This window comes from Uranotaenia lowii, chromosome 1 (assembly GCF_029784155.1).
Source record: "Uranotaenia lowii strain MFRU-FL chromosome 1, ASM2978415v1, whole genome shotgun sequence".
NCBI classification, from domain to species: Eukaryota; Metazoa; Arthropoda; class Insecta; order Diptera; family Culicidae; genus Uranotaenia; species Uranotaenia lowii.
The window spans coordinates 56,225,535-56,240,249 of NC_073691.1; the positions used below are offsets into that span (position 1 = coordinate 56,225,535).

A 14,715-nucleotide genomic window follows, 5' to 3' on the forward strand; every position below is an offset into this window, starting at 1 on the left:
TCTGGGGTCGTTCATTACTTCTACGGGATTTTTTAGCATATCTGGCATATCTCGGATTTATGCAAACCATACAATTATTTCATAACGGCATTATTCAGTTCAAATATGTATGAAAAATCAACGCACTTTCACTCTTTGTGTTTTAAAATATGTTTCCAGTATGCTAGAAAGCTCAGAATTTCAGGAATTGTAGTTCAAACAATGACAAATAAGTTTGTAGAAAATTGTGAAACGATACGAGTTGTCTGTGATGAGTTGCAATTGAATGTGTGATTTTTTTCGCATTTCATTGATAAACCGTGAACGGTGTATAGGTGGATTATTAGTATTGATCGACAGTCAACTCGTATCGACAGTCAACTCGTATCGCGTTACAATCTTCTACAAACTTGTTTGTCATTGTTTGAACTTTCTAGTATACTGGAAACATATTTTAGAACACAAAGAGTGAAAGTATGTTGATTTTTCATACATTTTGCCGAAAATCTCCATACAAATTTCAATTCCTTTGCCCCAGCTCGTGCTTCTGCCAAATGACCTGAAACCTTCAGAAAGTCATTTTTTCACCTAAAGGCACCAATCTCGGGCGTGCCGCGTGGAATATATCTAAGGATTTTTTTTGTTATGGGCCAGTGTTGTATATATATAATCCACCATGGGTGCACAGACTCACCGCAGTTTCGCCAACGTATTGCATTGTAATTGCATTCTTGAGATCATTAGTTCGGCAAATCTATAATGCAAATCACCACATACCCAACACCCTGGCTTCGTTTGATCGGTTATGGAATGAATGTATAACGCGTATGTGTTATATGGAAGAATGAGCCAATCACTTAGAGTTTGCTAAAGCCAAAAACTTAATAAACAATAAAAGAAATTTAGTTATTTTCAACTTGTTTTTTTTTTTAAATTTGAATAGATATGCTAAATCGCTTATTTAAGCATTGCAATGAACTCAGACAATACCAAAACGATGAAAATTGCTCGAGAAATGCGAATGAAAATTTATAAATATTGGATTTTTTTCCTTGAGTTTAAAAAATAACTTATCACCCATAATTTTACATTCAAATATTTGATATTTGAACTAAATAATGCCTTTATAAAATAATTTTATGGTTTACACCAATTCGAGACATTATAATTTGAAAAGTACAAGTGACGCCTCCAGATACAAGTTTGTGGTTTGAGAAAAAAAATGTGCGAATTTTTATTTCATGCTAATGTCTAGAAGACATTTTTATTGTATGAATTCATTCACTAAAGTCGTTGTAAGAATAGTGTTTCGGCACACCCTAACATTTTCATAATAAAAAAAAAATCATAACTCGCTTTCAAACGGTGTCTTCGGCAAAGTTGCCTCAAAAATCGATTGGCTCTATCTGTGCACTGTAGAAAGTTTTTAAAGGGTGATACGGTCAAAATTTGATCAATATCAACTTTACGTATTTCTTTCAATTTTGCATTTAAAAGGTAGTGACTCCAAATCACGATGATAAACAAAATACGACGGCCAAAGCGCGATCCCGGAGGCTGTACACGACGATGCTGACGAAGCTTGACTGCGTGGTAATGGACGACGAAACCTACGTCAAAGCCGACTACAAGCAGCTTCCGGGACAGGAGTTTTATACGGCAAAAGGAAGGGGAAAGGTAGCAGATATTTTAAAGCACATGAAACTGTCAAAGTTCGCGAAGAAATATCTGGTTTAGCAAGCCATCTGTACCTGTGGCTTGAAAAGCAGCATTTTCATAGCTTTCGGGACTGTCAACCAAGAAATTTACGTGAAAGAGTGTTTGAATAAACGTCTGCTGGCTTTTCTGAAGAAACACGATTGTCCGTACTGTTTTGGCCAGATTTGGCATTTTGCCATTACGGTAAAAAGGCCATAGAGTGGTACGCCGCCAACAACGTGCAGGTGGTTCCCAAGGACAAGAACCCTCCCAACACGGCAGAGCTCCGCCCAATTGAGAAATACTGGGCTATTGTCAAGCGGAACCTAAAGAAGACCAAAAAAACTGCTAAGGGCGAGCAGCAGTTCAAGGCAAACTGGCTTTCTGCGCCGAAGAAGGTGGACAAGGTGGCTGTACAAAATCTGATGGCAGGGGTTGAGCGTAAGGCCCGGCAATTCGGATTTGGAAAAGCGGAAGCCTAACTGAATATTTTCCTGAATTTTATAGTAATTAAACTTAAAAAAGAAATTTAATTTGATTTTTTAAATAAACGATTTAACCGATTTACACGCGTTTTCCCTTGACCAAATTTTGACCGTATCATCCTTTAGACATGTTTTTTAGGGATTTCATCCCTTTTTTTCACAGATAAAACCAAAAATAACTTCCAATATTCGCAAAACAAATTGCAAAATGATCAGATGAGAGATCCTTCCCTATGGCGCACAAAAAACATGAATAAAAACCTCTTTTGGATTTTTTTTTTTCAACTCCTCTTAAATTTTCTCGTCAAAATTTATCATTTTATACAGCCGCTGTCGTTGCAACTTTGCCTGCTGCTCTTCAATATTCAATGTTAAAATTTTGGGAAGGTGTGGTCTGATGCATAAATCTTAGTAAAAAGCCTGGTTTTGCCAGATTTTTTTTTTAATTTTGTTTCCGAAACCATACAAAAAAACTGGAGTTCAGTTGTTATAATCTTAAGGTCAAACGACAATCTTGAAAACTTTGCCTTGGACACTCAAAGTGTTCCTCAATCCAAGCCTATATTCGATCTACAGCGCTTAGATTAATATCCTAAATAGATGTCAGTTACTCAAGCTCCTCAAAACGACTTATCTTGAACAACCAAAGATGGCATATGGCAAGATTGCGCTGCGTGCTTTCATCGAGCAACGTTATCATCATGGAATCACTTTATTTCGCATTTTTGTGGGAGCAATAATAGGTGTTAAATTCTCTACCGAGCTGATTTTTGTTGAACTTTAATATCAATTTGTTTCGGTTTTGTGAGCTTAGTTTTCAATGGAACGAGCATAGATAAATGATTATTTTGTAAAGCCAAACTAACGTTGGATTTTCTGTTTCTCTTTTCAGATATTTTATATAAGTTAAGGTGAAATTACAAAAGTGCTATAGTGATAAAGTGTGATCAAAAAAACACAAACCCTTCAGCAGCCAAAGCCAGCTCTGGCCCAGCGTGACGCGTTGCGTTTGTGAGAAGAAGTAGAAAAAAAAACAGGTGAACCGACTGCTTAATCATGGGCAACGCTTGCTCCGATCACTCCAAAGTTCACTCACAGCTACCCGGGTAAGTCGCCGTTTTAAAGCCTTTCTAGACACCAATATGGGTGCGCATTTACCTACATCAGACAGATACCTATCAATTTGTCCGTTTTTGAATTTGCTTTGTCTAGGAACCGAGTGACTCTGTTCGGTCTCAATCCAGACACTTCCGGATGCCGATGATTTGTGACGTTTCTGATTTTACCTTGTAAATATAACTGCTGCTGATTCAAGAATGCTTCCGATTTCGGAGACTGGCATAATTTAGTGGTTCTCAAGATATTCAAGCTAATCTTTTGAAAAATCGTTATTATTTCGACAAAAAAAAATCATAATGCAACCACCGTTTTGAACTATGAAAATTGTTCAAATAACTTCAGCATGTTGAGCATCCCTATCAAGTAAGATTGAGAAGGGCCACGATTTCCACCTGTGTATGCAACCTTTAGTGAGAAAAGAAACAGATCAGGTAAAAAAACGAGAAAAAACAATACAAAACAAACTACGCGATCTACTAATTTGTGTTGACTCAGCCTTATTCTTGCGCCTTAGTAGCGCCAATTATTCTTCAAAGTTCAGGTATTTGGAGCCGAAGATTTGTTGCTGCGCCGAAAAAATTGGTTACGCATCAAAAATTTTGGCACGCCACACTCCTAATGGTGTTCATCCTACTGAAAAACTCATCAACGCATATTACGAATTTAAATTCAATTTCAACGCTTCCTGTAAGATAATTTGCAACATTTTAGTTGGGTTCTTTAAAATGGCAGGTCTATAACGGAGACAAAATCGAGATATACCGACAGTTGATTCCATTTATCAAAATGACTTCGATGATAATGTTTTATGTATTAAATTAAATTTTTCATCCTCGTCTGACTTCTGACATTTTTGTTACTTAAATCCTAAGTATTCTTTAAAAAAATTCTAACCTAGACAAAAAATTGTATTTTGAAAGCAAGTGAACGCTTCTGTTGAACCAGCAAAGGAAATAACGTTTATTGATTTAAGTCCAGCGTGGATTTTGATCATGCTGAGCCGGTTGAGGTCTTTCGGCTTATGGACAGGCCCGGACACCAATCCTTTCCATAATTAGGACTGTGATTCACAACGAGACCTAAATCTAGAGAGTGGTGTCATGGTGGGATGAAAAAAAAAATCAATTTGTCAAGAACGAACTTATGAACGAGAAGCATTAAATATGTGCAACAAATGGCCGGTTTTTTCCAATGAACTTGGCAATGCAGCTGCACAGCTGATTTATAGAACATTGTTCGTCTTGCCTTTTGAATCCACCTTTTGAAGTAAAAAATAAGAAATATAAGCCAATCTTGAAGGTTCCCTCAACAACAGACTCCACTCCTTAAGAATGCAGTAAAGCTTTGTAATTTATTTACGTATTCAAAAGTCGAGGAGAAAAAAAATGTTCCCATTGCAGATAACTTTGTTCATTTCATAAAAACTATCCAGTTTAGAAGCGAGTTTTGTCCAGGCAAAAATATACATTATATTTTAATGTAAAACTATGTGAACTGATGGTCAGAAGTGTTTGACATAAGTTTACTCATCACGTTAAAATAAAATTACTCTTAATAATTTGTAATATTATTATAATTTTTATGTGAGTAGTTTCTATGGAATGTTCTCTATCTAAGCTTTCACTAATAATCTTTCTCATTGAAAACCAGCAGCTCTTCACTCACTTTTGGAGGATTTATTTATAAGTTTTTTTTTCTGAAAGAGCTCTGTGAGTTTCTGTTTCGTGGTTCGTGGTTTTACTTTTTCCACTTTAGTTTTGATTCTCATTCATTGTTTGTTATCAGATTTTAAAAATCTCTGAGTCAAGCTTCGTACTTGAATTTGGAAAAAAATAAGAATTAGGAAAAATGATAAAATACAATATTAAATAATGAAATTTGGAATTTTTCTCATAATAGCGAAGAAAAAAATCTTTTCAAAATCAAAGGATTTTGGATAATTGTCTCATAAAAATTATGATTTGTAAATATTTGTCGAAAGTTTGATGGTATGAAACGTTACTTTAACATTTTACCGATTGCTTAACCCATATAAGGCCTTCTGAACCAAAGAGGTAAAAGTACAAAAATGGTCTATTTTGAGTTTGTAATGCATAACGAGTTTTCATGTTCCAAATTATATTTGGTGGTTTTTTATAGGTTTAGAAAATTTTTCCTTCATACTTTTTCGATCGAACGAAAGTTACAACTTTTTGAAAAATGTATGAAAACCGAGAACGAGAAGAACGAGAAGAACGAGAGTAGCGACCGTAGTACTATCTAATGTGAATTTAAATGTTATCCCCAGTGTTTTGCTTCTTAATATTTTAGAACTTAGTAAAATTCGTATATGTTTCTTTAGTAAGTTATGGAGGCATCTGAGGAAAACGTTATTAAAAATTTATGTAATACCATCGAGTCGTGGACCATACGGTTAGTTACAAATCCTGAATTAATATATATTTGGGGGGGGGGGGCCCATCCTAGTTTAAGATTTCATAAATTTTGGACTTTTAATATAGTTTTCTAGTTTTGCTAACTGTTTAGAGCAAAACTTTTAGATTTTTTCTACACGAGGAGCCCGGAGCAATTGCCCCCCATTGCCCCCCCCCCCCCTTAATTTGGCCTTGACTGCTAGGTGTAATCCTCTTGAAAAGGCTACTTAAGTTTGTAAATAGTTGTCACAGATCGAAGCATTTTGGAATTTCCGACAAATTTTACAGATACAGAAATTTTGCACACATTTTCAAAATTTCAATGTATGGTGCCTCTATTAAATTTTATTTTCTGTTCCTGAATCATGAAACTGTTATAAAATTGATAATTTCTACCCGTTTTAAAAGTAAAATGTAGGTAAAAATAAGCCGATTTGTGACATGTATGAAATGCATGAAAAAAGCGTCACAGGGTTAAGGAAACCGTAACAGAATTCATGGGTAAAATCACAAAATTATAGAGTTCTGTTGGTAAAATTGATAGTTTTTTATAATGTAGCAGCCTTGCTCGATACTTATGCAATACATGGATGCCAAAAGCGACTAACATCGATTAGTATTGTTCGGTTTTCAGGAAAAGATCGATCTCCTAGATCGATTCAGACGAACGATCGTAGAATCGTCCCACCTAAAAAAATCTGAGCTGGAGGATCGATCTCTGATGGATCGATCTTTTCCATTTTTAATAAGGGACGTTTCAATGCACTCAACCCCATTGTATCGAAATCTGCAAACAAAAATTTCGCAAAAGAAAATCTGATTTTAAGTACCAATATTGACTATATTTAGGGGGCCAGATTTTTTCCCATGGGTATCCGAGCCGGGCAAATCCAGGCAATAGTGATTTCAAAATTTTGAACTCAAAATCTGGGCAAATTTAAGCAAAACCCATGAGTTAATAATTATTTTTTATTTATTTTTTATTTATTTGATCATTGGGATTTTAACAGCTATAGGGTCATTCATCCCTCCTTAATAATTAATAAACAGCAACACTTGAAAAATACATCAGAAGATTTCGGATCGTACTTTATGTGGTAGATCTTGGATCAATCCTTGGAAGATCGATCTTCTCAACTGAGATTTTCGATTTTTTGGATAGATTCTATGGCCCGGAAAAAATCGATTAGATCGGTTTATTCTCGAATTGGTCTTTCGATCATTTTTCATGTTGATCTGGAGATATTTAGATACGAGTATTTGGAGTAGGTACCGTCAAACGGGACATCATGCAACAGCGGGGTTAGATGCAACATTTGTATATCTCAGCACTGATATATTTTTTTTTATTCTATATCACGTGATCGAGTTATCTTTTAATGAATACAAGATAATGATGACATAATTTTCCACATCTTAAGCTACTATTTTAAAGTTTTTTATTTTATAGAGAGAGATTTGTAGCGACTCATACGCACTCACCCATACCAAAAAACTCATTTGAGCCTTCTGTTAATGGATGCTACTGTTTTTATTCGAAATTTTATAAAATCCATCAATTAATGTACCTACAAATTTTAACATTTTTCGACGCCGTTTACCCAGTATGACGGATTGGCTTAATGATATCATCTACAAACCTTTTACTGGTTTAATCGTCCTATTCCAACACTGTTGGTGTTAAAAAAAAATTCCGAACAATCACCAAATTTTTATATAAAATTTTTTTGTTTGCATCACGCATTTGTTAACATTGAAATTTCATTCATCCAAAAATTTATTTTTATAATTTCAGCCAGTAAAAATTTTCGTAGTATTTTTTCCCCCCTAAATGTATGCAATATCTTATGTACAGAAAAATGTAAAAATTAGTTTCAACAGAACCAGAAATTATTGCAATTGTTGTTTTTATGCGTTATGGTTATTATGGCATCAACTATTTATCAAAAACTATACATTAACTCACATACGTTTTCATTAGATTTTTCATAAAAATCAAAGATTGTTGCAAGTTACCCCTTTTTTCTAAATATACCTATCTTTAGTGAATTGGATCCCTGCCGTCGGGGCTCTGCACAGCAAATCTTAAATTGCTAAATATGAATTTCTGGACACAATCAGCAAACTCAATTGCTGAAAAAACAGCATTATGAAAAATATGCTTTTCTGGAAACCTACAAATGATCGGCAGAAATTGATTTATTTTAATGCTTTATAATTGTTTTTTCCCAAAATAAGGAATGTCTGCATTGTTTTGTTACCAAATATTAATTTTGCTGATTGCTGATTTTTCAGCAATACGGATCGTTTGCTGAAAAAACCAGCTAAATAAATAATGTAGCTGGATGTTATAGGGAATAGGACTGTAATAGAAAAAAGTATTAGTTAACAAGAGAAAACTAGATGCTTATTCTTCGAAGTGTGTAATAACGATTGACTTGACGAAGAGAGATTGAGTAGGTATTGTCGTGATTTTACGAATCTCAATTCAGAGATTCACTTACACACGTCTGTCGCTCGCAAGAATAGATCAATGACTGACTTCGTTTTGTTTGTTTGTCAAGTGCTGCCAAAATAGCAAATGTTGTCATAGAAATTTATTTTATTTTATTCATCTACAGTGTTGCCGAATACAACTATTATTTTATTTTATTCCTAATTAAATTTGATTCATTTTCTGTATATTCTTCATCTCATCCCTACATTCCTTCTCACCTCTATTCTTAATTAAAACTTTTCACACTTCAACATTTGTTTTTTTTCTCTTTAGAGCAAAATTTCATTTACCAAATATCCTCAATTTTTATTCCATATTCCACATCTTTATTCTCCATCCTAAATATTTTATTTAATTTCTGCTTATCCTTCATCATATTTCTACATTCCTTCTCAACTCTATTCCTAATAGATTCTTAATTTACCGACTTTTGTTTTTCTAAAATACAAAATTTTATATCCCAAATATCCCTCATCTCAATTCTACATTCCATTCTCTGTAAAAGCTTTTCAAATCTTTTTTTTTTGGCATATTCTTCATTTCATCCGAAAATATTCTTCACAAAAGCCTTCCCAATTTGTGCTTTCTCTGTCGCTCTGCTTTTATTTACCAGAGCCGGAACAATCCGTAAAAAAAACATTCTTAGCAACAGCTTTCTCGAACTGTGCTTTCCTTGTTACTCTGTCTCTGTTTACCAGAGCCGGAATAATTCGATAGTATTCTAAGAAACAGCCTGCCCAACCAGAAGGCTTATTAAAAAAAAAACAATCAGCAGCTGCAGCCTTAAATATCTGCGCTTTCAACGCCAATTCCGTCTTATTTCCACCGGAAGGCCAAATCAAAACAATCAGCAGCAGCAGCCTTAAATATCTGCGCTTCTAACGGCAATTCCGTCTTATTTCCACCGGAAGACCAAATCAAAACAATCAGCAGAAGCAGCCTTAAATATCTGCGCTTCTAACGGCAATTCCGTCTTATTTCCACCGGAAGGCCAAATCAAAACAATCAGCATTCCGTTTTATTTCCACCGGAAGGCCAAATCAAAACAATCAGCAGCAGCAGCCTTAAATATCTGCGCTTCTAACGGCAATTCCGTCTTATTTCCACCGAAAGGCCAAATCAAAACAATCAGCAGAAGCAGCCTTAAATATCTGCGCTTCTAACGGCAATTCCGTCTTATTTCCACCGGAAGGCCTTGCTAAAGTGAGACCACCATATCTAGATCTCATCATGGTTAGAGCTATCAGGTATCAGGTATCAGAAAAGGGGTAGGCTTGATAGCGGCACGTTATCCAAACAAACGGGAAAATTGTGCCTAGCCTTTTTTTTTTACAGATTTCATCATATACCTGAGAAACCTGAAAACCATAAAAGGATTAGAAAATAAATAAATATTTAGGGCATAAAGCCGATCCACGTAGGAATTTTGAAGCATTGAAGCTTATAACCACATTGGGTGAAAAATGACAGATTGTTATTTTAGTTTAAATTCTTAGAATGAGATACACTTATATCAGGATAGGCGAGAGTACATAAAAGCTTTCTAGCAATCGAATAACAGGCATATATGAGCTAAAAGAGTCATACATTATTGATTCACAACTACAAAATTCAGGAGATTTGAGTTTACAATGATCAGAAAATGTTCTAACCAGGATGCTACAATGAGGGCAAATAAACGATTTTAGAATGGCAAAGTTGGCATTTAGCCTGTCCACATAGGGATTTTTAAGCAATGAAGCTTTTTTTTTTTTAATCAAAATATTGGAAATAAGGACTTTTTTAACTTCCTTTGTTAAATTCTGACATACATTAAAAAGAATGAAGTCGGGCAAAAGAGGGACATGTACACACTAAGTGGAAGGTAAATATAGGTACAATAGTACCTCTGAATCATAGCTTAACCATACAGGAGATTCAGAACACAAAGTCTTGATTTTATATATTTTTATTTTACTGACCAGTTAGACTGGTTAGACGACTACAATGAGCTTCTGTGACGCCAAATTTGATACAAGCGATATTAACACTGCACGAAGCTGTAGCAGTGGATTCCAGAACCAGGATTGACGTATGATACGAAATATCAGAGTACGATATTAAAGGAGCTTTGACTCTTCTTAACACTATAACCATTCTAAAGCTAAGGGAACATGTGTCAATACAAGAGAAGTGACATATATTAGGTGAAACAGATATGACTGTCGACATGCGATACAAGTTTTGATCAAAAACTTGATTTAATAGGGAATATTGAAGCCTTTTGGCAACCCTAAAAAAAAAATATATATATATTTTTTTTTTTGAATTTTTTTTTTTTTCACGGAAACGATATTTGTACGGCTCAATGATTGAATAACCATGATGCAATTTTTACAATTAAATATCTTTATATGAACGGACATTTACCTCCACAAAATTCTGTTGCCAATCCAAAGATAGAAGGGACTGAATACTTGTCCATTATAAGGAAAATACACTTATTTTGCGCTTGACGTAACAGATATAACTGATGTAATTTAGATCATATTCTTCTATGATTTCAGAAGCAATGGGACCGTAAGCGATGCGTTTGCGATTCACATTTGAACACTTGTGAAGAGATTTTATTGAATGGAGTTACTAGGAGAGCAAAGAGATTTGTTAAATGAAAAATCATATTCCAATTTGGTAAAACGAGAAAATATGGAAGAATACAGCTTGTGCAAATGCATATACTACATATGCACTATTGGCATACCCTTCTCGAGAGAAAATACGTACAAAGGTCAAAAAATACTAGCAAGAATTTAAAACTGATTCAGATTCAAAACATTTCCTTCCAATGTTTTGAACTTGAAAAACTTCTAAACTCTGCATGCAATAATTGACCTTGACCTATTTTCTCCCCCGCCCAGATACAGCCTCATTGATTTCCAATAGACAGAAATATGAGATAAACGTATCTGGGAAGTACTGGATAAGTCGCCTCTTACGACATGGACCAGTATCCCAGTGGCAGTATTCTTTAGGCCACTGCCACACAGCACCGCGCTTCTGCGCTTCTAACGGCAATTCCGTCTTATTTCCACCGGAAGGCCTTGCTAAAGTGAGACCACCATATCTAGGTCTCATCATGGTTAGAGCTAATACTCTCACAAAAAATATCCTCAAGAATCGCCATTTTTATGGGTCATACTGTAGAGGCAGGGAGAAATGACAAATGATAGAATGATTCAAACTTTCGCTCGATCTGATTTCCGTCATACAGCTTTAGCATTCTCTATATTGTGAAATAGATAAATGATGGCATTCAGAACAAAACAACTATGTTTCACAGTTTCATTTCTTAGGCTCACCGCATTTCCTGCAAAAGCGAAATATGTTGTATTTGAGGCTCTTGGAGCAAAATGGGTATAAGTGCATGAAAGCTGATTTCGAGAAAAAAGCAATTTAAGTTTGTTGTGTTTCAACAAACTCCATAGATATTTTTTATGAAATTTTTCAATGAGTTTGATCTTTTAAAATTAAAACAAATCATTTGGCATCAATTTTTAGAAAAACAGCGTTTGTTTGACGTTAATTGAGGCGACACTTGATTTTTGATTTTTGCACTTATACACCTTTGGCTCCAAACACATGCACTTATACCCCTTTGCCACCAACAAATTTCCATTTTCAGGTGATTTTGTCTTGTTGATATGATTCAGAAAACAAAGGGATTTAACAAGGTGAAAGTCAAATAATTTATTAACATATTAATTTTTTACTGTTATGATGGGCAATGTACCCTGGGGTAATTAATCGAGAGATTTCATGTCTAAAGATCAACCTTGTTTTGTCAGTTGGAGTAAATCTCTTCAAACAACATTTTTTTCATCAGAATAATTATAAAAATAATTCATGAAAGATATTTCTCTATGAATTTCCAATCATTGCATTTTCCTGCCACTTTTCCTGATAAATTGGACATTAGAAATGGACTTCCGCTTCTTATGAGTTGATGTTTACCAGTACACTTACGACTAGCGCGTCAACGTCAACCCAATCATCTCATACAAATACATATTGAGCCAAGCCCCAAATTGTTGGCATACTCCATAGAATTATGACCAGAAATCAGGGATTTGAAATTCATTTATTGGAGTTAGAATAGATAAAATACAAAATTTGATAATATTTTGTTCACTAGAGTTATCACTAAAAGCATTGAAATGATTTACGTTGATGGTAAATTTTTAAAAATGATTTACTTTTCAAAATCAAATAAAATTTCCCTTTTTTTAATTTTTTGTTCTAATGAAAAAAAACGCTTCTTACTGGAAATGACATTTGGGTTTGTGGCAAAGGGGTATAAGTAAATTACTTGGTGGCAAAGGGGTATAAGTGCTGCGCTTTGGAAAGGAAATTTCAGTTAGCAGGATTTTTTCAACGAGATCATAACGAGAACATAACAAAATGGTGAAATAAAATTATGATTAAAATAGCATATGATTATTATTTTAAGAGGAGAAATCACCGTGAATTTGTTTTTTTATGAAATGAATTTGCGGCTTTATCGGTGAGGGTTAAAGAGTTGAAATGAAAGACGGATAGAAGATCAGAAGAAAATTCTAAGGTGGTGAAAAGAGCGAAGAGCATTTGAAATAGAAGCTTGACCACATGCTAAATTCTTTGTCCCGCATCAATTAACTGTATTGAAGAAGTAGTACCCAATAGAGAAGGCACTACATTTTTCGATACAGTTAATTATGGATGGTTCGACCGCCATGTGAGTGTGCACATGTGCCGAACGGACGTCCGTTCGGGACAAAGAATTTAGCATGTGGTCAAGCTTCTATTTCAAATGCTCTTCGCTCTTTTCACCACCTTAGAATTTTCTTCTGATCTTCTATCCGTCTTTCATTTCAACTCTTTAACCCTCACCGATAAAGCCGCAAATTCATTTTATAAAAATAGCATATGATGTTTGATAGTCAAGGATTCGTTCTAGATGGTTATCTCGATTTTTTTCATTTTGTCAGTTATACCCCTTTGGCTCCAAGAGCCTCGTTTTATATTAGAGGCTCGAACTCTTAAGTATGAGTTGTTTATTGTAACAGAACTGATAATGTATCGCATTCAATTCACATGCATTGGAAGCGAAAAAAAACTTTCCATACCGATAGGGGAGAGTGGGGATACTTGATCCCCTTTTCTTATTTTCACCATATCTTTTTGGAAAAATTTAGCAACTCACCGTCTTTTACATTATCTGACAGCTTGTAACTTCAAGTTTCTATGCTCCAAAAATTAGAACCCGTTGATGAACTAGAAGCATTTTCGTGGGAGTAAAAAAATGCGATTTTTCTAAAGTTAGGGGAGACTTGATCTCCTATTGAAGGAGACTTGATCTTTTATTCAGGAAGCCCTAATCCTTGTATAAAAATCAAACAAAACCCCAAGATAGAATGTTAATTGACTATATTGTCATGTTTGTTCTCATTTCACAATTTATAGCAGACATGAGAAGAAAATTCTATAAGTTTGTCTCAACGCTAATAACATTGCATAATTAAAGGCGCTATTTTTTTATAATTAAGGGGCCGTTCACATACCACGTGGACAACTTAGGGGGAGGAGGGGGGTATGGAAATGTCCACGCTTGTCCACGGAGAGGGGGGTAGGGGTTTGGGTCATGTCCACGTGGACAAATTTACTCTCAAAATATTTTCTAAAGGTGAATTAATATTCAGATTTTTAAAACAAAATTTTAAAATGGCATACCTTTCCAGTTTAAGTTTAAACAAAAAGTAGCTACTCAAAAGCAAGTGATAAATATGATAACTAACAAGTTTAAATTTTTATTATATCAGTAAATTCTTATTCGGTTTTACAAAATCAGCCATTTTCATAACAAAAAGGCAAAAAAATGGTGTTTTCTAACTGTCAAATTATAGGTATTTAAATAAAATCTTTTCCAAATCTGTCCACGTGGACATCCGGGGAGGGGGGTAGGGGTTTGCCAAATGTCCACGCTTGTCCACGGAGGGGGAGGAGGGGGTCAAAAATCTAATTTTTCTGTCCACGTGGTATCTGAACGGCCCCTTAAGAGAAAATTAATTATTTTTGCTCTTTTCTTCAGACAATTATTTGATAAATATTAGTTTTTGGATAAATATTAGTATTTTCGTAATCAGCAATCATAACGATCAATTCAGAAGAAGAATATGCCGTTTGGAAGAGGGATCAATTGTACCCAACTCTAGGGGATCAATTGTACCCATAATCAACATTTTAGAAAACTTTTTCTGAAAAAAGTTGAGAGTTTTCCATTACTTTGAAAATATGGCAATATGAAGTTCATTTTACGCTCGAACGATTGATACATTGGAACAAATATATTTTCATGATTTCCCATGTAAGGAACATTTTAAAGTGATGAAAAAAGATCTTCAAGTTATATTTTGTGACATTTTTCAAACAAAGTTCAATTACTCAAACAATTATTTTGTTAAAAAAATTTAAACTACAAACATTGTTATTTTGCTCATTTTGGCACATT

The 14,715-nt window shown here is 34.5% G+C and overlaps 1 protein-coding gene across 1 annotated transcript in view; it reads left to right on the forward strand.

The window, feature by feature from the left end:
• The first annotated feature begins 3,088 nt into the window (after nucleotides 1–3,088).
• LOC129748399 (NADP-dependent malic enzyme) overlaps nucleotides 3,089–14,715 on the forward strand; it is a 56,012-nt gene continuing 44,385 nt past the window's right edge. Inside the window, exon 1 of the mRNA XM_055743025.1 lies at nucleotides 3,089–3,268. Within this exon, the coding sequence (XP_055599000.1) occupies nucleotides 3,219–3,268 (50 nt within the window). The 5' untranslated portion in view covers nucleotides 3,089–3,218. The remainder of the gene's footprint in view (nucleotides 3,269–14,715) is intronic.